The sequence below is a fragment of the Homarus americanus genome, unplaced genomic scaffold (genome assembly GCF_018991925.1).
Source record: "Homarus americanus isolate GMGI-L3 unplaced genomic scaffold, GMGI_Hamer_2.0 scaffold34921, whole genome shotgun sequence".
Lineage (NCBI taxonomy): Eukaryota > Metazoa > Arthropoda > Malacostraca > Decapoda > Nephropidae > Homarus > Homarus americanus.
The window spans coordinates 4,944,937-4,971,742 of NW_024741901.1; the positions used below are offsets into that span (position 1 = coordinate 4,944,937).

The following is a 26,806-nucleotide window of genomic DNA, read 5'->3' on the forward strand; positions in this document are numbered from 1 at the left end:
AATAAAAACTAAAGTCATAAATCAGTTGTACAGTACGGTGCAGACTGGAGGGAGCATCACAGAACTCTTGTATTGGGGTCCGTAGGCACAGTGAAAATTTGGTTTTTGCCCTGTAAATTTAGTTCTCGTGTCCGAAGGTAGTTGGCGGTGCAAGAGCTTGTTGGCCAATCGTCGCTAAGTTAACAAAATCATCAACTAATCACAAGAGAAGGAGAAATCAGCTAATATCGATGTACGTGATAATTACTAGACGTACAGTCAGCCAAAGATGCACTGACCCCACCCTGGGACTCATACTTTTTGATTATAAATACAGTGCCATAAAAGATTGCAATTTTCCAATAACTACAATGCCACAAAATATGGAGTTACAGCCTCTCGGTTCAGGGAGAAGGAGTCTCACAGTAGGCTGGGCAGGTATAACGATGGGGTCCACCTGCCGTCGCCTCATCTCTCACGACTCGGGATCAGTTTCTTGAGACAGTTCATGCGTGGTGCTCCTTGAAGCCTCATTATCAGAGGCTCCTATAACGCTTTACCCTCTGTTCTCGTCAGTTACGATATTTCCAACCTATACAGCATTATCTCCCTTTCTACTAAATTTTCACTCGTTAAGACAAAATGCTGCAGCTTCTGAGAATGGGGGGGGGGGGTTACTACTAATCCTGATCTACAAATAAATACAAATTAATTATACGAACAAAATGAGAGAAAAATACGATCAATATGGTTTTTATTAATCCTCTGCGAATCGGTCAAATATTAAGCTGTGCTATGGCTTTACAATACTACTGATAAGAGTATTTGTTAAAGGTTATTATAATATGGTCGCTGATTTACAATTGATTATAACTTTTAATGCATAAAAGTTCTCAGAAATATTTGCATAGAATTTAAGTTCTCGGGTCATTGCAAGAAGGTGATTCAGGCAAAGAAACTACTGTAGTAGGACTTACAGTATCAGAAGGTACTTCCCCGTCTGGATTACTATCACCCACTGATCTCGAATTTATATGAGGATAAAATATTTCTCTTCAACATAATTAAGTCTACGTTGATATTTAGCCTTTCGTTTCTTCCATACTTTTGCATCGATATAATCAGATAATAGCTAATTTCGTTTCAAGCTAACAAAGCTGATGGAATTCTTTGTATTATCAATTAAATGAATAAATTTTTGACAAGCATAATTTCTCATCAACAGATTTTCATCTAATCCTGAGAAGGGAAAGCAATGGCTTGTTCAATGGACTGGTCATCTACATCACACTCCAAAATATACTCAGATCATTTTGAAGAGGAAAATATTAACAGGACAGGGCAAATTGTCATATTAAAGGCTAATGCAGTGCCAACAAGATTTAAAAGGTTTCCAAAACATCTTCAAAAGGTATATTTCTATTTTATGGACACTAAGTATGATGAATATGTAATTGTATGCCTGATATTCCTAAATCTTGGCTCATGTTTTTCTAATCCCCAAGCAGGGATAAATATTGTTCCAAATTCTGTAATATTTTATTTGGGAAAACTATATTTCTCAGAGCTATTTGGGGAAGAATTGCATTATTTGACTTCATTCCGGCTACATTTGGGTAATTAGTGGGACCGCCTTTCCCTTTCTAAACCTTTGCATTAAAATAACCCATTATAATCAAACTTACGGCGTCTTTTGCTTTCTTTAAATCTTCATAAGGTATGTAAAGCAAATACATGAATTCTGTTGGAGGTATATTTGTAACATAAGTTTTTAGTGAGTGGTGTTGTGTGGTGTTGTGTGGAGTGGTGTGGTGTGGTGTTGGCTCAGCTGGTGTGAGGAGCAGACGACGCCCCTCAATGGTAAAGTTCCCCATTGGTCTTCAAGTTCCTAAATATAATATAATGAAATTTTACACCGTTAGTACCAGAAATAACGGTCAATAACTTATGGAACTGAACTAAAATTTCTGGAGATACTATTTAAATGATCCCATGGGTGGATCTGGACCCCCTTTTTACCACTACAATACTGTACTTGATGACCATGGTGAGCCATTAGCATGAAATTTAGGATATTTTTCCCTAGATCAATATAGTTTTCTTACTTCATGAAAGGAGTGAGGTCAAGTGCAGTACTGTACTGGCCGTGCTGCTTCCTTCTTTACCCCGGAGACTTAGTGTACAGTGTGCTATCCACATTTTTCATAACGGGCAGCTATGTCAATGAGACCCACCTTCACTCAAGTCAAATAATGGTCCTAGATGAATATATCGGACTGCCAATCACTTCTCGACTAGTATTTGGTGTCACAAAGTCACAAAAAATTGGTAAACTTAATTTAATCTGAGTTAATAGATCGCATGCATGTACCGACGGAGCGACTAATTACCCAAATGTAGCCGCAATGAAGTCAAATAATGGTCCTAGATGAATATATCGGACTGCTAATCACTTCTCGACTAGTATTTGGTGTCACAAAGTCACAAAAAATTGGTAAACTTAATTTAATCTGAGTTAATAGATCAAGTGCATGTACCTAACCTAACCTAACCTCGACTAGTATTTGGTGTCACGAAAAGTTGGTAAACTTAATTTAATCTGAGTTAATAGATCAAGTGCATGTACCTAACCTAATCTAATCTAATCTAACCTAACCTAATCTAATCTAATCTAATCTAACCTAACCTAACCTAACCTAACACAACTCAGATTAAATTAAGTTTACCAATTTTTTTTTACTTTATGACACCAAATAATAATCGAGAAGTGATTCACAGCCCGAATTACGCTTGTACGACCATCATTTGACTTCACTGCGGCTACATTTGGGTAATTCCTCGCTCCCTCCGTACATGCACGCGATCTATTAACTCAGATTAAAGTAAGTTTTCCAATTTTTTGTGACTTTCTGACACCAAATACTAGTCGAGAAGTGATTAGCAGTCCGATTTATTCATGTAGGACCATTATTTGACTTCATTCCGGCTACATTTGGGTACATTTGGGTAATTAGTCGGACCGGGGAAAAGTGCACAAAGAATACATTTTACATAAGATCACTTCTATACAGTACAGTACACCTTTTATTTGCAATACTGTATGATTACTTTCTCTGTTCACCAGGGTCTGTGAGTGGTTCTTTCCATTTTTTTTTTTTTTTTAATTAAAGTACAGTTGAGTCTGGATTTACGCGGTTTTGGTTTACGCGTTTTGTCATTTACGCAGTGCCTTGCTAGAATTGAAATGCTTGATTCACGCTGCAAATTTGGTCATTTAAGCGGGAAGCGGCGTGGGAAGGGTGCGCACAAGGTTGCCCAGTCATCAAAACATTACCGAGTTCTTCACCTGCCTCCCACCACAGCAGGACCAAGTCAGTGATAGTGATAGTGAGGATATGGACTTATATGGACTTTGAGGGGTTTGACAAAGAGGCCCTGCAAGCCTCTGTGATGGATAGTGATACAAGTGATACAGGTGAGGGCCAATAATCTGCCCTCTGCCTCGGAACCAACCCCCCATCCCCGTGTGCCCAGCCATCTTTTCTACTAATGTAAGTGTTAAAAAACCTAATATTATTGATATTTCTCTTAATTATTAATTGTGTGTGCATACCATCATAAAATTAAGATGTGCTCCTGCCACTCACACAGTCATTGTGTTGCAGCCTGTGACTGTGAATACAGTACAGAAAATTCATATTTCTACCTTGACACTAAGGTGTTTTAGTTCACAAAATTACAGAACAGCATAATGTTGGAAACACGAAATCAAGAGGCAATGTCACACGATTTTGAAATACGGGTAGTACCGTATGTTGACAATGAAACCAACCAGGACATGCTCAGACACAAACCACTGTGGAGCTTCATGCAGTGGTTTATGGGTGGCTTAAGCAATAGAGAAGGGAAGGGGTGCTTATTTTTAGCCTGCTTTTGTGTGAAAAAAGCCAAACAATTTCATCAGAATTTGATAATGAAAGTGTAAATTGATGCATAATAGTAAAATAGTGGTGATGTATGTACACACAGCCCAAAAAGTATCTGTGCCCCAGGTGTCATACAAGATGACACAACAGATGTAATACTCTGAATAAAGATCTTTGATTGTGTTTCATGGTTGTAGCTGTGATTATCTATTACTATATGGAAAAATGTGGATATGCCACAGGCTCATGTTTCTCTGTACAGTATACCTATTTGTGTACATATGAGCATCATTTCTATACAGTAATCTCAATTTGACTGCCACTTGTGTTATAATACAACACACATTGTTATTATATTGACAAATTAATGATCTGATTGGCAGAATATGTTTTGTGGTGGTTATAGTGACCAGAGTTGTAAGAAGTACCGGACTTTGTTATTTAGTAAAAGTATTGTTACATTGGCAAAATGTTACTCAGGTAGAAGTAAAAGTATCCAAAGTTCAATGTACTCAAGTAGAAGTAAAAAGTACCTCATTCTTAAAGGTACTCAAGGACTGGAAGTAAAAAGTATCAACAAAATTATTAATTGTCTCAAATATTAAATAAAGTCACAGTAAATTAAAAAAACTAGTTAACTAAAGATAAAAATAAAAGACTCAAGTTTATTTGCAAATTTTTATATTAATATTAATCAGTAACTGAATCTCAAAATTATGGTTGTCCAATCAGGATCTTTTAGGCCTAAATATAAGGCCAGCATAACCTACCGAAAGAATGTGTAATTACTGTATAAGATAAGTCATTTTCATATATGTAAAATTTTGACCTTACAGGTACAGTACGTATTTACAATCACTAACACGTGAGATTATGTTATTATATAAATCATATGTGAAAGATACTGGTAATTCATATTTCAGTACTGTACATGTTACGTTTCAACATTTCAGGTACTATAACAACAACTTCTGAAATAAAAGTTTGGAAATCAAGACTTGTTATTATGAGTTGCAAGAAGCCAGACTTCATTACATCTTTAATGGTAAAGTGCCTTTGAAGATACTGTACTTATATGTTTACAACAAACTCATTAGTGGTGGAGGAGGGCAATGTAATACCTGACCTATACTGTACATGTATTGTGTCTTGTGTGTGAAACATTGTGTTCTTGTGTATGAGTAAAGAAGTGTATGTGTAAAAATGTAGATGTGTGTAATGATATTTTTATGTGAAAGAATATGTGGTGAAGTACATAAATGCATGTACAGAACAGTATTTGTAAAGGTATTTGTATGTGTAATTTTGTGTTAGTGTGTGGGAAAGGTATGCATGGTGGTGGTGTTGGGAAATACTGTATAGAGGAATAGCTATATGTACAGTACTTCAAAATGTGTTTATCCATTTACTATACATGATATTATTTTGCTTGAATGGCACTGAAGCCAATGAGAGCTTCTTAACCTGTGGTTAAACAATATTATGTCACCTATAAAATGACAGTACTGTACTGCACTGTAGTTTAGCAAATCAGAATACGGGTAAAGAAACTCAATCCATGCTGCTTCCACTATAAGTCAAAATAGCTTTTCAATGGCATAGTAAGAGGATTTTAAATATCCCTTCCCCCATGACCCAAGAGAGAATAATAATAAAAATAATAATAATAATAATAATAAAAATAATAATAATAATAATAATAAAAATAATAATAATAATAATAATAATAAAAACTCGCCACTTAAATGGATGGAAGAAGAGGGGAGACACCACAAACTTCGTAATGAAAGCTTCATTCCTACATCTGAAATTTTGTAAAAGTGCAGGATCTTCCAGGTACTTTGCATCCTGGACCTCACACCTAAAAACACAGACTAAACACTCATGCTCTATATTTGTCACCTATTAACCTCGGTCACCATCTTTATAATCGCCCCGTAATTTACAAGAGGGAACTGAAGGTTCAGTGACATATCATATATGAATACATTTCCCTAATATTAACACAAATGAGAACATTATCTTAATAGTAACACAACTCAAGCTGCATATCATCAGAAGTTACTCAATTAATATTCTTCACGTCCACAGTTAAACACAATAATTTCACACTTATTTGTTGCAGGTCTGGCTCGGACCGGAAAGTCTCTAGTGTGTTTAGGGCGATCAGTCGAGAGGTACTGCCGTATTGCTATCGTCCAGGGGCCCGGGTGAACGTCAAGCCAATTCAGTATATACACGCCTTGTTCCTCATTATGACATGGGCTGACTCACCATCGTCTCCTCGCCTAGTACACAACAACACTTTCTCATTACTCTTATCACTCTCTCATGATTGCTCTCACCACTCTTATCACTCTCCTATGATTACCACTGTCCAGCGGTAAAAATCATAAATACAGTAGTCCCCCATGAGAAATATCTGGCTCTGGACATATGCAGCTTCTTATATTTTCTCAAAATTTTAAGAATTTATTTATTTTTTATGTTAGTTTGTAGCATGGCGGGTCGTCAGCTCAATGCCCGCCACAACAGTTAATGCCTCATCAACCTTGTCTGGCCCTGAGTTTGAACTTGTATGTTTTGAACTGGGGTCCACAGGGCTACCGACCAAGCAAGACATTTACACATTGAATGGATATATGAAGATAAGTAACAAATGAAGAATCAAAAGCCTAAATGTCAGGGTGGAATGGGAACATGACAATATATAGTACAGTTGGTCCTCATATTACGCGGTTAATGTAACCCGGAGGGTACCGCGGAAAGTGAGAAACGCGTAAAGTGAATAACATAACATATGGGATTAATTGAAATGGAGTCCGGGCCGATCCCCAAACTCCACTTTTTGACGACACACAACTATGTTGTAGTAAAAATATTATCTTAACTTTATGATGGCATGCACACACAATTAATAATTAAGAGAAATATCAATAATATTAGGTTTTTTAACACTTACATTAGTAGAAAAGATGGCTGGGCACACGGGGATGGGCGGTTGGTTCCGAGGCAGAGGGCAGATTATTGGCCCTCACCTGTATCACTTGTATCAATTGTATCACTATCCACCACAGAGGCTTGCAGGGCCTCTTTGTCAAACCCCCCAAAGTTCATATAAGTCCATATCCTCACTATAATTATCACTATCACTGACTTGGGCCGGCTGTAGTGGGTGGCGGGTGAAGAACTGGTCATGTTTTGATGACTGGGCGACCTTGTGTGCACCATTTTCGCGCCTCTTACACAACATGGCGGATGGCGGGAGGTTTGGATCCAAAAATGGCGCGGCTTGCCAGCCGCTCTCCGCGTAATGGGGTTCACGACCGCGGAATGTGAAAATGTTAGGTTCTGGCAAGGCACCGCGTTAACGGTGAAACGCGGAATGCGGGACCGCGTAATATGAGGACCAACTGTATATCAGTAGATGAATGGAAGTAGGAGCTGGATGAGGCAACATATGAAACAGATCATGAGTATTTGTGTGTGAGAGAGGAATGGGTATGGAGAAGAGCAGAGAGATCCTCTAAAATTTATAAATACTGTATATAAAAAAATTATAATTACTGCACATACATATAAATTAGATAAGTACAGCGCAGGTATATCATCTATTAGCCATGGAGAAAGTCATTCTTAGTGCCCTTCGACTTTCAAGTTCAGATTTTACATTGTTGCAGTGGATCTAGCACACTTAACCCCTTGTACTGTATATGGGGTTTCTCTGTGCTGAATTAAATCGTCTGGCATTACACAAATAAGATATTGAAAGTGGGGTTGAAGAAAATAGTTTATTAGCTCCTTGTGTATGCTAATAAAATCATCTCACATTAGCCAAATCAAATATTAAAAGTCAAGTCCCAGTAGTGAAGGGGTTAAGATAGAAGATTATGAATGGCCATGTTTTTTAATTTTATGAGACACTTTGGATTTGTGAAAATTGTGAGAAGTTTAACTTTACATTATTCAGTTGTTGTGGTTTATATTTAACATGGATTGCCATACAGTGGGGTATGCTATAACGAACGGATCCTACTACGAATATTCCTATAACGAACGGTTTTACCTATAAAGTTGAGAATGCTATAACGAACGAAACTCCTACAACGAACATTATTTAAAATTTTTTTTTTTTTTTTTCTAATTTATTGTTTTTTTATTACAAATATTAATGATATTCTTTATTTCAGGGGTTTAGATGCATATGTATACACTTTTTTACAATTTTATATTATATTTTTCAGTGTTAAGTGGTTGTATTTGGGGGCCTGGAACGGATTAATCCTATAACGAACGAATGCTATAACGAACAAGGTTCTAGAACCAATTAGATTCGTTATAGCATACCCCACTGTATAGCTAAACAAATTTGTCAATTAGATAAAGTGCATACTTTTTAATTAGATAAGAGTACAATACATGTACAGTATTTACTGTATATCTAATATTTGTGTGGAAGAGTAGTTCATTAAAAAGGAATTATGTGTGTATGTTCATGGATAACACTTATGTATTATCAAATGATAGATATAGATAAGCAAAGTTTAATTTTATATTTCAGGCTGGTGGAATAGCAGGAATATCGGTAGATGTTGCACTCTTTCCTCTTGATACTATCAAGACCCGTTTACAGACTGAGGCAGGCTTTAGGGCCTCTGGAGGATTTCGTGGAATTTATAGTGGATTAGGACCAGCTGCTCTTGCCTCTGCACCTAATGGTTGGTTCAACTTATTGTTTCTATCACAGTGCTTCATAAATATGATTGACAAGTTTTTAAGTGTAGAGGGCAGTTATCTTTTTTAATATTATTTCCACTAAACAATATTTTCCTGGCACTGCTTGCTTTGCCTTTTAATATGTTATGTGATTTTGTTTAAGGCCTTACCCCTTCCACTAAGTAGCTTGTGTTTTACCCAGCAAGTCTTTAAGTTAAAAACCCAGGTAAAACCTTCATGTTACTCGCTGGTAATAATACATTGATAATTAAAACCCTGTGATTACAACCATGGCCTGTGAAAATGGAAAAAAAATCCTCTTTATATCTAAAAACACTTCAGTAATCATTGTACTGTAACGTGGTTTGGGTTTAGGTCGTGGAAATTCCACACCTCAGGTCACTACCTAGATCACTAATCAACCATAAGTAGGGATTCCCTGGGTTGTCAAATTTCTTAGGCAAGGTGATCTATGGTACAGATATGACTACACTTCAGTTCTGGCAGCAGAACAAAGCCAAGTTTCCATCATTAGTCAATCTAATGGTGTATTTTGCCATGATTTTTTTGTGGAAAACGTCCAACGAAAAAAATTTGATAAAAAAACCCAGCTAATTTCTGCCAAAAATGAAGGTCATATTTGGTCTAAACACACACAAATACACTAGAAAAATATATTTTTGACTTTCTAACAGAGAACAGTGTGATAATGCAAATTTACCATACACTGTTATTAATATATGATTACTTAATACAGTGGTCCCTCGGTTAACGAACTCAAATCTCCCAGAAATGTAACTGAGTAAAATCAGGACTACTGAATGATTATCATATCTATTTATGCAATTTAAAATTGTTTGTGATAAATTATATAAATAGAAAATATCTTATGACTGTGATTAAAACAGAAATTTACTCAGCTTTACTGTTTTCTCAGCTGCATTGTTCTTCTGTACATATGAAAGCATGAAGAAATTCTTGGGAGTCCACGTATCAAATCGTTACCAACCAGCAGTTCATATGATTGCAGCTTCATCGGGGGAAATAGTAAGTAAAGGTTGTATAATAAATAGTTCTGGGAGATCCATTAAATAATTTTAGTAAATGCTGAAATTATTTTCAAGTACTGTACAGTAGAACCTCGATAAACCAGACTAAAACCCGAATCTGGAAAATGTGAAAGTCCAAAAAAAGCAAATCTATGGGAGTCTGGACATAACCCTGCTAACCTGGACTGTTTCTGAAAAATCAAACTTAAGTCTGCTTGTTGATACAGGTGAACTCCTATAACCAACTTTCTGTTGAACGCCAATCCGCATAACCGACAATTACATACCCTGTACAGTGACCCCTCATTTAACGAACGCCTCGGTTAACGAAATTTTGGTTAACGAACTGCCTTCCATAAGGATCTTCAATTTGGTTAACGAACAAAAATTCGGTTAACGAATTTCTTACGAACCGACCTCAACATGTTTTTGCTTGCACTGACCGGGCAACCAGCTTTAGTATCAGTCCGCCAATACATTAATCGGTTCTAGGGCTTAAATTACTTACTATTTTAGTAAATATCAAGAAGTTTATACTATTCAATAATTTCAAAAGTTTAATATTCAATTTTTTAGTCATTTTAACAATTATTGAACATAATTGAAGGTAAAGTGACTAGTTTAATGCGCGGCATCCAGCCTCTTAACACAGCAAACAGGTGTTAGTTTCTCTCTGTTTTCACTGGAGGTAACATCTTGCTTGACTCTCTTCAACTAAACGCTTTTTTTCTGTGTTTCCAAGCAAATTATTGGTCATTTTGAAATATATTTTACATATTGACAATATATAATGCAGTGCAGTGTTGATTTAAAGAAAATAATCTTGAATTACACCAAGAGAGCTAAAATTTTATGGGTGAAATGACGCCATGGGGTGACTTCTCATCCACCCCAATGCCTTCTCTTCTTCCTTCTCCTCCACCCCCATTCTAAATCCCATCATCATCATCATCCAGGAGCCTTCTACATACACACCTCAAAGTAAGTGAACTTTTCTACCATTTTTGTTGAATTTAGGAAATTTTCGGTGAGCTGGAACCAATTACCCAAAACCCATTGAAACAATGGTTTCGGTTAACGAACGACCTTCTGGAACGGATTGAGTTCGTTAACCGAGGGGTCACTGTATAGGGAAAATACACCGTAAGTTTCGTTGATACCCCGGAGATCCAACGTTCGGCAGATCTGGTGTGGTACGAATTCTTGCCACCAGAGGGCTCTATGCACTGTTTCTGACTTTGTGCTTTTTCATTATTTCTGACTTAGTGTATTACTCAATCATGTCTGAACAGCCCAGTGATAGTTTCGCTTGTGTTGGGCAACTTCATGTGATGTGATAAGGCGTAATAGGAGCAGTGATGAACCAGCAAAGAGTGATAGAGTCTTGAACTTGCTGCCCTAGACCGTCTGTACCATCCTCAACACGGGTAAATAAGTCTCAATTTATGCATTAACTGCTTATTTAAGGCTTATCATCAGAGCCCAGATGTTATGGCAATTAAAATCTTTGAAAAAGGCAGGCAAATAGCACTAAACTATTCAAATATAGACAGCATAAAACCCCCAAAAAAGGCACCAACCATTATATTTATAAAATTAAAAAATTCAATACATATCTAAACCTTTTGGTTAACAGTGGAGTGGACACCTTTTATTTTGTACATTGTGCCCATCTAATTTTGCCATTATTCTCCAGAGCTGGAAAAATGAACAAATGTAGTTTGAATGTGATAGAAAAAAAAATAGATTTTCACTACACAACATGTCCTTTAACAGTAATACCTGTTTGTTAACAATACCAATAAAGTACCAGTAGTATGGTTACACAATACAGTAAAGCCTCGAATAATGACGTTAATGTGTCCTCCAATATTGCAGCGTAAGGTGAATCGTCTTATTGCGAATCATTAATAACCATTAAAATAAAGCAATAATAATGAGATGCGTTCCCAAGTGTGACCTTTTCATATCTTTTGTGTATAAATGAGGCAGAAAGACAGATCAGCAACCTGGGACTTGGTCACAATTTTTGTGATGCCATATGGCAGCAGTGTCTACCATTAGACAACACATTATGCTTCCAATATCTTCCCAGGCGGTAATACCTCCCTGTTTGGTAGCTGCCTACTACCAGCTTAACAGAACAGTGGTCCCTCATATTAACGATATTCGTCTTCCTGCCAAGTTGACATATGGAATGCATCACTCACTTCATTTGTCAGCTGAGACATCATCTACCCGAACGCCACCTCTTGGGCATCTGGTGAACTTCACTCCAGCCATTGTTCCTTCTTGGTTACCGGCTCCTACTACCACCTGAGATCCCTAGTCCGAGAATTGCTGTTCGACACCACAACTGCATCCAGCCCATACGTGCACGAACTGATCGCTATAAGAACAGCCCAGTCCCAACCATTGTAAAAATTATCAATAACTTGTAATAAACCAGTGTATTCACTCCCAGTAAACACTACTCCTTGCACTGTCACTATGTTGAAATGAACTTTAGTTTGAGCTTTTCCCCATCTAGTTATTATATGTCTTATTTGTATCACTTATGTTACTTGTATATTATTTGTAATTCGAAACTCATTCCCCAAATATGTAACTGTATATTTTCAGCCTTCTGGCTGCCAAACTCTTTCAATAAACCGTTAATTATTATTATTATTATTTATATGTGTAAGAAATGGACCTCAATATTTATTGGCCATCATCATTTTTTTTTAGCATACTTTTTTTTTTTACCAAACAGTGAGAGGACATCACTAAAGTTCATATTGTACTCTGTTTTAGTGACTGTGAAGTGATTATTGCTGTTTTATTGTGATTGTAAAGTTCTTTGGCTGTGTTGTTGTGAACATGATGTGAGCATTAGCAACCGGTATCATTATTTTATGTTATCAGCATTTTTTTCCACAGATACGGGAAATTACTAAGTTTCATAGTGTACTGTACTATACTGTACAGGTACAGTACATGTACTGTACTCAGTCTTAGTGATGTGTTTTCTTTGCTTTAGTAACTGTAAAGCTGCAGTCACACTAGATTTTCTGCCCAGAATAAATCTACTGTAGCATTGATTTTTCAACGAGCTCCTCAAGCTGTCTCTACAGGGACAACTTATTTGCTGTCAAAAGTGGAAAGTTACGGAGCGTCTGAAAATCCACGGTACAGTGGGTTGAAATTTGCTATGGTCTATTGTACTATTGAAATTTACACCTTTCTCATTTTTTATTATTAATGTTAAAATGTACAAAAATATAAAAAGTGTATTTCAATAACAAAACATGAGCAAAAATGTCCTAATAAATAAATAAAAAATAATATGAATACATCATGACGGGAATTTCATTTGACTCGAGTACTTGAGTCACTTTGTAAACAAACATCGCTTGGACACTACAATCATTTCACTTTCATCTTGGTCTTCTTTAACAGGACCACACATCTCACTAAAACAGTTAATGCTGCCATAGAAACATACAATGAAGCCATCTTGCTCTCCAACTGAGCTCAAACTAGCTGTATGAGATGGGCGCCTGGTCGATGGTTCCTTTTGCCAGTGTGTGTATTGTACCGTTGACTGATTGCCTGTGATAAAATGATATCGTGGAAATATTGCACGAAAACTCGAGTGTGATCATAGCTTAACGTGCTTTTGCTCTTACTGTGAAGTGCCTTAATGACTCGGAGGCATTTCCTCTGCTTTAGTGACTGTGAGGCACTTTTGCTCAGACTGTGAAGTGCTTTAGCAATTGTGAGATGCTTTTGCCTTGACTTTGAGGTGTTTTTGCCTTGATTGTGAAGTGCTTTAGTGACTGTGAGGTGATTTTGCTCTGACTGTGAGGTGCGTCCCTCTGTTTTGTTATGTGAAATGAACAGTGTAATATTTAAAATGTCTGGCAAGCATTTTGCTCACCATCTTTTAGGTCAAGTCGAAGGCTACACCTCCTGTCCCCATTCTTCAGACTACCCAATTCTGTGTGGGACTCAGATTAATGTCTCCACTCCATGTTAAGAGTCCCCTTAGCCTCAAAGGGGACATGTAATAACAATGACTTGTTATTATGAAGTGGTGAGCGTTGCATAATTGTGGGTGTCCAACTGGCCAGGAACCTATCCCATTGAGCCCCATGTTATAATGAACCTGATTTGCAATTGGGTTTCCAGAAACCTAACCCCTTCACAAATAGAGGTTTACCTGTACTGGAGAGGCACAAGACATTGATGGGGAAGCCACCACAACACAAAAAGTTCGTAATAAACCACTAAAATTTCATGTAAATGAGTGTAGGTAGTGAGGTGCAGTCCACTAGTGATATGTATGACTATGGGACTCAGACTGAGGCACATGCCGCGTGACACCCACGCACGTATGAACACACACACTTTCTGGACTGATGCACGATTTCCCGGACATCTTTAAATATTTCCAGTATATGGAGGGGCAGTCTGTAGAACCTCAGAGAGTATGAAAAAAGAGAATTCTGGTGTATTGAAGTAAGATTTATCGAGATTTTACTCTACTCATATTTTACTCCTGCCAGTTTTCTTCATAACTCTGTGGAAGGTTTTTAACGTCACATATAAAGAGGGGGACTTGAATAATCACCTCTTGATCAGGCCTCCCATTTTTATTTGTTTCTCAAATCTGACCTCAAAAAATTCACCAAATTGGAAAATATGATAATCTGCTGCTGTGTATATTTTTTAATGGAAAAATACCCAAATTCTATCTAGAATTAATCTATCAAATGCAAAGTCCTTTTTATAAGGTTTTATTATCTGAATTCTTTAAATGACACAGATATTCCAGAAATCACATTTTGCATTCATGAGTTATATTATTTTTCTGAACTGTGAAGATTTTTCCCAGCTGGGAAGAATTGTTATATTACGTACTTGTACAGGATCTCTATCCCCTTCCCCTCCAAAATATTTGTGAAAACAATATATGAGAAACAATTAAATGAAGATATATTACCTGAAGGAATCTTGCACATATTCTACCTCCAATTTTTTCCTCTACATCATGAATGTTTCTTTCTTGCAATACTCCTTGCTCAGTTTTTATTCCCTGACTCCCAGTTTTGTTTCACATGGTATACCTCTAAATATCTTAACCTACTTACCACTTCCATTTCTTCCCCATTCACACTTATACTAAGATACCCAGTTCTCCCAAATACAGTACAGTACAATGACGTGCCCAAATTTACCATGCATGAATATATACTGTCAAACTATTCCATCATCGAAAATTTTCTTAACTTCCAGGTATCTTGTATAATCAGAGTACCAGTGGAATTAATCAAGCAGAGAAGACAAGCACAGCTATATCAGTCTTCCTTCAAAGTCATCCAAGATACCTTACATAATGAAGGTTTCAGAGGTCTTTTTCGTGGATATTTGAGCACTGTGGCAAGAGAGATACCATTCTCACTCATTCAGTTTCCTTTATGGGAGTTACTGAAGGAGTGGTGGTCACAAAGTCAAGGACATTATGTGGATTCTTGGCAGGCTTCCCTTTGTGGGGCATTTGCAGGTAAGTTGACAATTGTCAGATTCTTTCAGAAATGTTGTTTTAGTGAAAGGCTGTGGATACTGACAGTTCAGGTTTTACTATGAGTTTCGAGGACAATAACAAAGAGCTGTCTGGTACAGGAGAGTTCACTAATCAGATGGAGTGACATGTGTTGGAAGGCTTGTTTAGCTAGTCAGTGGATCCTTGGTATTAACTCCTTACTAATTTCTAGCTGGCTACTGTTAATGAGAGCTGGTTAGCAGAGGGTATCTTGCTAGAGATCCTGTACAGTAATCCTTTTTTTTCTAGTTGAGCTCACAGCCAGGTGGCTGGCTACCTTCCTTCCTCCTTGGGGTTCATCGATAGTCAGTAAAACACCGAAATGAAATGGTGGATTGTTCCTGCATTTAAAATAGCAACTGTAACTGTTGAACAAAGTGTGTGCTAGATAGATAAATACAGATAAAATTAGACTTTCTTCCTCTAAAGGGCAACTTTTTCTTGTAATCCACCATTATAAGTGAGATAGTTACAATAGGAAATGCTGGACAATATTAAAATGCCAAATGAAGAGTGGGCCACTGTTATAGCTCCCTCAGAATGGCTAGCACATCAAGAGCCACCTGACTACTGGCTCAGATAAAAAAAAGAGGTTACAGAATCAATCCTTCATTTACTTATTTATTTAGTTGTTTTTTTATACTTAACACTCTTGGGTTTAACGAGGCGCTCTGGGGTCTGGTCGGTCACTGCACCACACGAGAGATAATTGTACATAATGAGTCATAACCAGCTTGCTATTGGAGATAAAAAGGTGGAGTTTGTTGCATTGGCATTGTAAATGAATTATCTAAAAACAGTTACATGTAAGTACAGTAAACACTTGCAATTTGCGATTTTGACTATTTCCTGTAAGCAGACGGTAGCTTACGAGCCTCTCCCACAGCATAACGAGTCACCCCCACGTGCTCGCAGTATCTCCTCTCCCTTTGTTTGCCTGCGACGCAGCATCTCTTGTGTTGTACTCAAAACTTTAGTGTTCCTGTGTGAAATGGCCACTAAAAGACTGCCTAGTGTCAGTGCTAGTGATGCTATTGGAGTGAAACATTTAGAGATGTCATAGCCAAGAGGAAACAACTATCAAGTGTCATGGCCACTACTGAATAACTCACGTTCTGAAATAACAGCTGTGGTTAACAGACCAGGATATGTACAATAGACGCTCCTTGCTACCTTTGGCTGATAGTTAAAGGTGACATATAACACAAACATACTGTGAGAAAACATCCAAGGAAAACTATTCTTTATACTGTGCAAATTGGATTAGGATTGAGAAATATTAATTTATAACAATTAACAAACTATTATATTCACAAACATTCACAGATATTGACACTGCATGGCCTTGTGGCCCAACTCATTTAGTAAATTATCAATCTTAATCTCACGATAAGGCTCTTCCTCCATTCACAGTTGTTTCACTTAGTCTTCACCCTAAATGCTGGTGAATAAATTAATAACAAAATACAGGATATACAATGGATGAAACAAGATTACAAGCACTGACCTGATCTAACATTTACACCCTGTATTCACCCGTGGAAGAGAGAGTGTTTTCCATCTAAATAACAATACATCTTCTCCAATTATAATATTGACTCATAGCTTCTTTGTATAAGTACATAATATTATATGATTACAAAATATTAGAAATTAAATTGAACCAATACACAAAATAAACTAATTTCAAAGGACATACATCTTTTTACATCTTTCATAGAAAATCAAACCATTCTTACAATGGTGACTGATATAAAAGAACATATGGCACACATCTTAGTATAGTATATTAACGGTATATAAACACAATCACGATGTTTTTCAAGAAAGAACCAGCCGCTCGCCCAGCTGATTCGTCTCCCTCACCTACTCAGTCAGCTCCACCACTCACCTTCTCACTACATGCCACCTGCCTCCCCACCATCCGCTTCTCCACCATCCGCCTCTCCGCCAACCACCGCTGCATCGCCCTCTTCCAGCAGTGATCCTGATGATCTTCCTATGCTTCAGGTGGTTATGTGACGGAATCAGATGATGGGGTCACATGCCAAGACACTTACACAGCACACACATTAACAGCACTACTAAACCATTGTCTTATAACATATTACTTTATAATTTCTATTTTAAAATTAATTGATACATGGTGGCTTGATTTGTCTACTTTTGCACTTAGACAACTGATCAATGAACACACCAGGGCATATGGAGACGCATTATACACTTGTGATGTCACGAAGCTTCATAACTGCAACCACAACTGCTGAGGGACTTCATAAATTATCACAACTTGTGCTCAAATGTACTAAGTTAATTACTAAAATTATTATGTCTGATGCAAACTGGGATGTTTATAATTCAATCAAATAATAATCATATCCAAACTCTCTACTGTCCTCCCAGTCTTGTGACTGGCAAGAAGCTGCTGCGATATAAACAAAACCATTTAACCTTTGGGGGAAATCTCAACTTCTAAAACAGAATGTATTTTGTGTTATGTTTTAGTGTACACAGTGATATTTTCTTCATTTTGTCATTAAAGAAGTAAAACTTAAATTGTGTGTAGAAAACATAGCTCAGGTCAGCAGATGGCTGACCCCCATGGAAGAAAATTTAACCTAACCCTGAGAAGAAAAATTTCTATTTTCATGAATCTCATTTTTTGGGAGGGAGGTGTGGTCTGTGTCTTAACAGTCAATAATATCTTGAACATATATAATAAAGTGAATCATTGCCTTCTATTTTGTTTTTCAGGTGGTTTTTCTGCAGCTTTAACCACACCACTAGATGTAGCCAAAACTAGAATCATGCTGGCAGAACGAACACAGGGTATGGCTAAAGGAAGTATAAGCTATGCAATCAGAGCTGTACACACTCAACATGGACTTCCAGGGTACCTATTGTTTTGTTTTGTTTACTATTTGTTAATTCATATTATATCTATTGTGGGTCTGATCACTTCGGCCAGTATGTTGCACGAGATTATGGTAAAGTATATGTGTTTATCCATATTGTGAATTCTTTTCTTTTGCACAAAGTACTGTTGTGGAGCACTTATGAAATAGTAGGGGATTTGGACTAATAATCATGATTACAGTATAGAATCTCCTCTGTATTGAATATAATGTTTAAAGAAAATTTTTACTTTCAGGTTGTATGCAGGAATTATACCAAGGACACTTTGGATTACTATTGGTGGTGCAGTATTTTTTGGTGTTTATGAAAAAGCAAAGGCTATCATGTGTTCTAACTCTACATATAATGATTTATAATTAAAATTTAAATAATAATGAATGAAATTAAACTACAAACCAGTTAGCTTTGCCTTTTAAGGTATCATTTACCTGATGCCTTTCATTTGGCAGTTCATTAATTATACCCACAAGTCCTAGGTTGTAAACCTGGAATTTAGCCCTCAGCGGTACTGCAAGTCATAAGAATATGCGGACAATATGATCGCCCAGCCTTGTAATCTGGCTACAATTAGTGAAGGAAGTTGTGCTTTGGGACTTAATATGACCATCAGTTGTTGATGACCTGTGACCAGTGTAAATTTGGAACAGCCATACAAGTAAATGTGAAACTTTTTCACACTATATATGAGTGCTAAGGCTTCTTTCTCAATCTAAGAATAGTTTTTCTTTTGCCCTGTTCAATGATCTTGATACAAAGGCTATAGGTCTCTTGTCTCCATCTGGCATGACATGCACCAAAACTGTACAGCTCCCAAACCAACTGAGGAAGCATCACAGATGAGTTTGACCGGCAACTGTGACTGAAAATGTGAGAAACCCCGGTGAAACTATTTCTTCTTTTATTTGGGCTGTGAAAGGGATTGTCAGAATGCAGTATGGGCATGGAGGATGGTAAATATGTTTTACCATAGTGAGACCATCTAATGTGTTGAGTAGTCGGGTTTTGTTGGGGGTCATATCGTAGGTAGGCCTGGTTTTGTACTGGGTGTAGTTGTTCTCAGACTTTAGCAATGGCCAGGCGTGTATGGTCCTGGTGCTGGACGGGGCTCTTTTAGCCCCTCCCTCAGCCTATTCCTTGGTACATATTTGGGTAAACATACAGACTTGCTTAATTCTCCTTGAAAACTTATAAAAATTTTAAAATTATCCTAATTATTTCATTATCATTGTCCTTTCTGTCCAATGAATTCTTTTTTATTGGATTTATGATAAAAATATATAATAATGAACATGAAACAAGTGTGAGACAGATGGTGCTGCCAGACGTGTGATTAACACTCACTGCTCTTAGAGTCCTATACCCTTTCCACACTAACCTGGCCCTTAGCCATGCCCCTGGTCTGTAGCTACAATAGCCAAATCTGGCAATAACATTTGCTGACCAGGGGAGAGAGGTACATTTTTACTTGTGTGAAGAAATGTATATTCCATTTTATGTGTTTGCCCTTGTGACAATTATTTCTTTTACGTGTGTGTGTGTACACACACACACACACACACACACACTATAATAACAGCCCAATCCCAACCATTATGAAAATTATCAACAACTCATAATCAACCAGGTATGTATTCACTTCCAGCCAATCTTACCTTTTTGCACTGTCACTATGTTGAAATGCCCTGTAGTATAACCTTCTCCCCACTTAGTTATTATATATCATATTTGAATCACTTATGTTATTCGTCAATCCAGTGACCCATTCCCCAATTTTGTAACTGTATATTTTTAGCCTTCTGGCTGCCATGCTCTTTCAATAAACCATTAATTATTATTTACTATTATTAAAATGCATACAAATAAATAATACAGTGAACCCTCACTTTACGCGGTCAATTGAACCCACGGCGGCCCGCGTAAAGTGAACAACATAACATATGGGATTAATTGAAATAGAGACCGGGCCGACCCCAAATCTCCACTTTTTCAGACACAATTCCTACATTGTAGTAAAAATAACTTCTTAATTTTATGATGGTATGCACACACAATTAATAATTATGAGAAATATTCATAATATTAGGTTTTTTAACACTTACATTAGTAGAAAAGATGGCTGGGCACACGGGGATGGGGGGGTTGGTTCCGAGGCAGAGGGCAGATTATTGGCCCTCACCTGTATCAATTGTATCACTATCCACCACAGGCTTGCAGGGCCTCTTTGTCAAACCCCTCAAAGTCCATAAAAGTCCATATCCTCACTATCGCTGACTTGGGCCGGCTGTGGTGGGTGGCGGGTGAAGAACTCGGTAATGTTTTGATGACTGGGCGACCTTATGCGCACCCTGCTCTCCCCGTAAAAGGGTACACACACCGCGGAAAGTGAGCATTCCGTGTTCAGCAGGGTACCGCGTAAACGTGGAAACGCATAAAGTGGGACCGCCTAAAGCGAGGGTTGATTGTAATGGGAAATCCTCTCACGAATAATAAGAAACACGACAACAAAATGTAATGTAGAAAAAATCCGAGTCTACCCTCAAGTCAACTCTGTGCTTTGTAATTTAAGTTGAGTTGGTTGAATTGTCAGATGGCACTAGCTGGGTTGATACGTAAGTCAAACTTGCAGAATTTCTTTTGTAGCCATCTAGCCAACCCAACATGAAGGATGTCAGTAATTGTGGTGTAATACTGTATACGTTCTCACAATATGTATGTGGGATGGTGTGTGCATGCAAATGAGAAAAAATAAATGAAGTAGGTTACGTATATCTACCCAAAAATACGAGTTAAAAGAACCGTAAACACCTGACAGCTTGGCCCAATAGCCTGGTGGTTACAATGATGAGCCAGGCATATGTATGGAAGAAATACATGTCCTTCTTTTCTCTCTTCACTTGTTTGGGACCTGCCAGCGGCTGGGGGTGTTTGGGAGTCATCATAAGCGCAAGGAGCACAGTTGTGAAGAGAGCCGAGTAGCACACACGCGAGACGGACAAGTGTTTATCCTGGACAGAGGCGGAGCACGGGTGGGCCAGCCTCCCGAGACGAGAGAGACACCACAAGACTCGCACGCTCCCTGTACCAGCCGCGAAAATGCCAGCAACTTTAAAACTACCCGTAGACATTCTTGGGTACATCCAGGGTGTCATCCGCGAATAAAAGATGACCCCAAAATAAAAATACGCGATTTTTTCGGACATGATGCAGCTGATTGGTTTCCCTGAGCTACTTACCTCCCCCCCGGACTGCTCATATATAAGCATGTATTTATATCGACCTTTTATGATAAATATTTAAAATCTTTTAACATCCTCTCTGAAGTGCTTATGCATTGATATCATTTGCACTTTGATAGTTCACATAATTATTTAACATTATTTTAGATAATAACAGGTCTGCTTACTAATTGTGAACACATTTAGTTTGAATTTTCTATGAACCATTCAGCTATAAGTATAGAAAAGGGGCGTGGCTTATGGGCCAGATTAGCGTGGAAATACTAAAGCTCTTGTCAATTTTTTTTCACCTTAGTACTTTTTCCTACAATACATATACATGTGTGGTATTTCAATAATATCCCTATATGCAAAATTATGTAAGGACTCTAAAGAGCAAATGAAAAAAAAAATGTTTAACGGACTAACTGCACAAACATGTCCATGAAAATATGAGATAATAATAATCATTGTATTAACTGGGGTAATGCCGCCTAAATCTTACCTTGTAATTCAATTGTCAGTAGGAACATTATAGAATCTAGTCTCATTAAACATACCGAATCTGCTAACATAAATATGAGTAATGGTATATACAAATTGGGTAATTTTGTCACTAAGAAGATTTGTAACCAGGTAAAAGGGTTGTAGACACCTGCTGTCCCCTGGGACTTGATCTCACTCTCTTGTATATATTGACCTCGGAAGTTTATGTTTTCTTTTTTCCTATGTGGTTATCAGCACACATACACACAGGTATAGTTTATTTATATATATATATATATGTATAGAGAAAGAGAGAGAGAGAGGCTAAAACTTTAGGCATGCTACCAGTCAGGTAAACATTAATTCCTTAATGTTACAAAAATACAACGAACAAGCACACTAAAATATTTATTCACTAGATATTACCAACTAACAAAAGCAATTAAAATATAATAAAAGCTTTTAAGGAATTATTTGTATTAGAAAAGTGTTGACAGATCTCGAAAAATAAAATAATATAAAAAAAAATTATATAATTTTGTTCGTTGTATAATTTCAACATTATTCGCCTTATAAACAACCGGTGTAGGACTGCTGTAAAGAAACTCCTGTTAGCTTTACTGAATTAATTATGTTCCGGTCTCCTCTAACACGCTTACTAGGTGCAGGAATAGCGTTTTCTGCATCAACAGCAAGTGTGGGAATATCAGCCAGGTGTCAGTCAACATTGCCTAAAGTGTATTTCACCATGCATGCTGATGGCCAGGCCGTTGGTCGTGTGGTGATGGAGGTGAGTGTGGTGGAGGCGGGTAATTTTATAGACCATTCCTTCCATATTAAAATCATGTTTCTCCTATAGTATTTGATGAGTTTAGAACGAATTTGATATTCATTTCCGCTCTGACCCCTGGTAGGCTTAGCTTAAACTAACCTAACCTAACCTAACCTATCCTATTCATTTCCAACTAATATAAATGGGGCTCAAAAGACTCAAAATAATGAGATCTAAATGTTTCAGTAGTTTTAAACTTTGGGACGCTCCATGTCCGATAGTACAATACCTTAGTTAGAAGTGGAAGGACCAGGGGTAGGTTTAGGGTCAACTTCTGATGCTTGTTCTTTCTAAATTTACAAGGCAATTTACAGTGCAGGCACTCAACAGACGTAGGGAGAACACCGTGATTACCTAGGAATTGGGAGTGAGAGACGAGTGTGGCCGCATTACAGCTGGGAAGACAACGTAGTGCATGCCTAGGTGCCTAATTATCTACAAAAGCATTTGCACAAGAAAAGATGGTATTGTTTTACTTTTACACAACCATGGAATCTTTGGAATTTTATCTCTGCAATCAATAGTTTAGACAATTCTAAGACACTTTTCATCTATGGCATTTCCCCCACAAATGACATATATACTGTATACCGGAGGGGGGGGGGATCCCAAAAGGTGAGATGAGGTTAGGTTAGGTCATTTTAGGTCATTTGCAAGGGAAACATTGTAGAAGAAAAGTTTCTTAGAATTGTCTAAACTATTGATTGCAGAGATAAAATTCTTCAGATTCCAGGGTTGTGTGAAGGTAAAATTATACCAAAATGATTATCATATCAGAACTCACTGATGAAAATAAAGTAAGAAAATAAACAGTAAAACAAATAACTCGTCCGTGGGTCAGTCGCCAATATTAACCAGTGATACTGTAGTTAGTAAAGTTGGGGAAAACGTTTATCACTCGAAGGAACTTTTGTAATTGCTCTAAAATTTCTAGTGATATATTTGCATGGTAATAAATAAGAAAACCAATGCAAAAATGCACACCTAATAGAACCTGACCTACCATACCTAACATAACCAAACCTAACTAAACTTACTTAACCTAACCAAACTTACCTAACCTTACTTAACTTTCTAAATGGGGGAGGGGGGTCGGGGGGGATTGCCCCACATATAGAGTTGTGGTAAAGGTGGAGGAGACAGTTATCACTAGAAAATTTTTTGGGAGATGCACCAAAATTTATGATTTTTTTTTTTTTGGTCATATATAGGTTAGGTTAGACAGGGTGTAACTATGGGCAAGTATCTTTACACCAATTGCCTCTGTATACCCAGCAGTAATTGGAAACCTGGATGTTAATGAATTGCGGATCGTATTCTGGGGTAATGGTTAGCCAGTGCAGTTGGCGAGTTGTCCGGTCTTCTCGGACTATTCCTTGACACTGGCTCATGCAGCTCGTTAACTCGGGGTGTGGTTGTTGTGTTGGCGACAGCTTCTACACCTTAAACAAATTCACACCTAGATGGCCCTTGGGTTGGCCATCCTCATTACACAAGGGGCAACCATTATTGTATAGGGAGAAAGAGGAAAAAATTATTCAAAAATTTTTCCATCGGAAATTTATAGTTTTGAGTTATTTTAACATTTATTTGATAATATTTGGACAATCAGCACGAGTGTTGATGTGACATAATACTCGTGCGCCAATCACCACAAGTCTTGATTCTCTAGCAGTTGGAAGAAAACGTCTGTGTGAGAAGGATGTACATTGGTTGATTGGCTCGTTATTCAGCACATATTGGACTGAGGCAGCAGCCGTTGACATTTTTAGGGCTCACTGTGGTTTTGTTTCATCTGTAAGATGTCTGAGATATAATTCAGAGTGTCAGTACTCTGTAGATCACCATGCATGGTACAGTACTGTGGTAAGAGACGGACACTCACAGAAACACCACTTCCCCATTCAAGGCGCATCACTTTATCCTCCGGTATTTCTTACTTTCGGTAAATTTCTTACACACTAGGTTAGGTTAGGTTTTTCAGCTTTTTGCTTTTTTAGCCTAACACTTTTTTTTTTATATCAACAACAACTCATTTCCAACGGTAATGAAGTTCAAATTTGTATTTAACACGATGATTTACACTATAAAAACCCTTTTTCAAAAGTCAATTAGGTGTTTGCAACTACAGTACAGTGATGTCCCCGTTAGCCGGAACATTTGGTGCAGATTACTTCCGGGTAATGAGACGACTCTCTCAAAGACGGAAAAAAATCCCTCATCCCCAGAATTGACTGATGGCTGATAGAAATTTACAGAAAGCATTCGCCATGTCATTGAAACATAATTCGGCACACACTGTAGATATTTTTGGCATGTTAGCAGTAGGTACCGGGTAACTGCAGCAATGTCATGCAACCCTTGAAATTTAAGCAGGATAGAAACAAAGATGGCCGACCTAACCCTGGGTATGCTCCAGAATGCAGTGTGTTAAACAATGATGTAGTTGTGGGACAGGTTTATTTCCACATGGACAAATATGATGGTAAAATTATTAAGTAAACCAGTAATTTTTTTTTTTTTTGCTAAGATACCAAAGGATAGTACAGTAGCTGTACAGTATGAGTTTCTTCTGTTACAGTTCAGTACAGTGGATAAATGCACAAAAGGATTTTGTTGGTGTATATTTTATTTTCAGAAATCTTGTATTATACTGTATGTTTAATCAATAGTATACATGACTATTTATTTTTAACAGCTTCGATCAGATGTGGTGCCAAAAACAGCTGAGAATTTTCGTCAGCTTTGTACTGGGGAACAAGGATTTGGATTCAAAGGTTCTATCTTCCATCGCATTATCCCTGGCTTCATGTGCCAAGGAGGTGATTTTACCAATGGTAATGGTACTGGTGGCAAGTCGATATATGGACATAAATTTAGGTAAGAGATATATAAGTACTGGACTTAGCAGAATATAACTTGCATTGTTGGAATTCTTGTAAAATAGTGATTAATTTGAGTATAAACATCACATAGTTTGCACAAGAGATAAAAATTTTAGTCTTGTGTAGTAGATTTGAATACAAAGTGTGTACAGTAATGTTGCTCAAAATTATGTTTTTTTCACATCTAATTTACATTCAATATTTGTTTAATTTAAGTTTGTAGCAGTCCATGGTGCTTTAGAGGCACAGGAGGTGTATCAGTAGGAGATCAGAGGTGTATTATTATTACCTGACCTGTTGGTCCGGCAAAACAGATAATCCGGCAAGGCTTTGGAACCAAGGGTGCCGGAAAATCGGTGGTAGACCTGTACTACATTACATTTGCACTAACTAGAACTAATATGGTAGACCTTTTCACAGTACCTGTATAGCATTATTTGAGTAATCGATAAAAAAATTCTTCACTTGCTACTGCTATTAGCTATGTATTCCTTAAATTGTTCAACTATATTATTGACTGATATCATTAGATGAATTATTTCAGGCATCCATAGCTGTGGCTTATTGCATGTGACACTCTTACCACTGCAGCTGTAATATGACTTAACTATTTTGACTTATGTAATTGCAGGGATGAAAACTTCAAGCTTCAACATACTGAGCCTGGCATCTTGTCTATGGCCAATGCTGGACCCAACACAAATGGATCACAGTTCTTTATAACCACTGTAGCTTGTCCTTGGTTAGATAATGCACATGTAGTATTTGGAAAAGTAGTAGAGGGAATGGAGGTTGTAAAGGCAATAGAACAACTGGGATCTCGTTCAGGACGTCCTTCTAAGATGGTAGTGGTAGCAGACTGCAATGAATTGAAAGAGTAAAAAAAATTTTTTTAATGGTTATATTTTAGACATGTATAATACTTTTAATGAAATAAATAAATAATTAATAATATAATATCATAGTTTTAATATTCATTGTTTAGGATCATGGGGAAAAATCACAATACAGTACTGTACAGTGTTAAAAAAATACAGCAGTTTCCTCCATTCTTCGAGTACAAGTTGTTTTAGTTGCACTGAGAGTAGTACCACTTCCAGCACTAACCTTAATCTTATCAGCATTGGTCCGGATAGTACGCACCGTTGTGGGGGTTAGACCAAGCACAACGACTATGTCCACAGCACGTTCCCCTTTTCAAATCGGGTTAATACA

General features: G+C 37.3%; 2 protein-coding genes across 6 annotated transcripts; both read left to right on the top strand.

Annotated features, from left to right (window-relative positions):
• The first annotated feature begins 1,579 nt into the window (after positions 1 to 1,579).
• On the top strand, positions 1,580 to 25,572 carry LOC121876073 (S-adenosylmethionine mitochondrial carrier protein-like). 5 transcript variants are annotated; one of them, XM_042380985.1, is made up of 8 exons: positions 1,580 to 1,696; positions 4,859 to 4,950; positions 8,467 to 8,623; positions 9,559 to 9,668; positions 14,951 to 15,218; positions 18,012 to 18,150; positions 18,409 to 18,455; positions 25,405 to 25,572. In XM_042380985.1, exons 2-8 carry the CDS (start codon positions 4,912 to 4,914, stop codon positions 25,434 to 25,436), a joined length of 792 nt encoding a protein of 263 aa, XP_042236919.1. In that variant the 5' UTR covers positions 1,580 to 1,696; positions 4,859 to 4,911; the 3' UTR covers positions 25,437 to 25,572. The 5 variants fall into 5 exon arrangements, with proteins under 5 accessions (XP_042236919.1, XP_042236918.1, XP_042236921.1 ...); XM_042380984.1 differs by lacking the exon at positions 1,580 to 1,696 and adding an exon at positions 1,769 to 1,839; XM_042380983.1 differs by lacking the exon at positions 1,580 to 1,696 and adding an exon at positions 1,894 to 2,026.
• Positions 25,516 to 26,472, top strand: LOC121876377 (peptidyl-prolyl cis-trans isomerase CYP19-2-like). The gene is made up of 2 exons (XM_042381448.1): positions 25,516 to 25,586; positions 26,223 to 26,472. The coding sequence occupies exons 1-2, from the start codon at positions 25,516 to 25,518 to the stop codon at positions 26,470 to 26,472; spliced, it is 321 nt and encodes a 106-aa protein (XP_042237382.1).
• Positions 26,473 to 26,806: the final 334 nt, after the last annotated feature.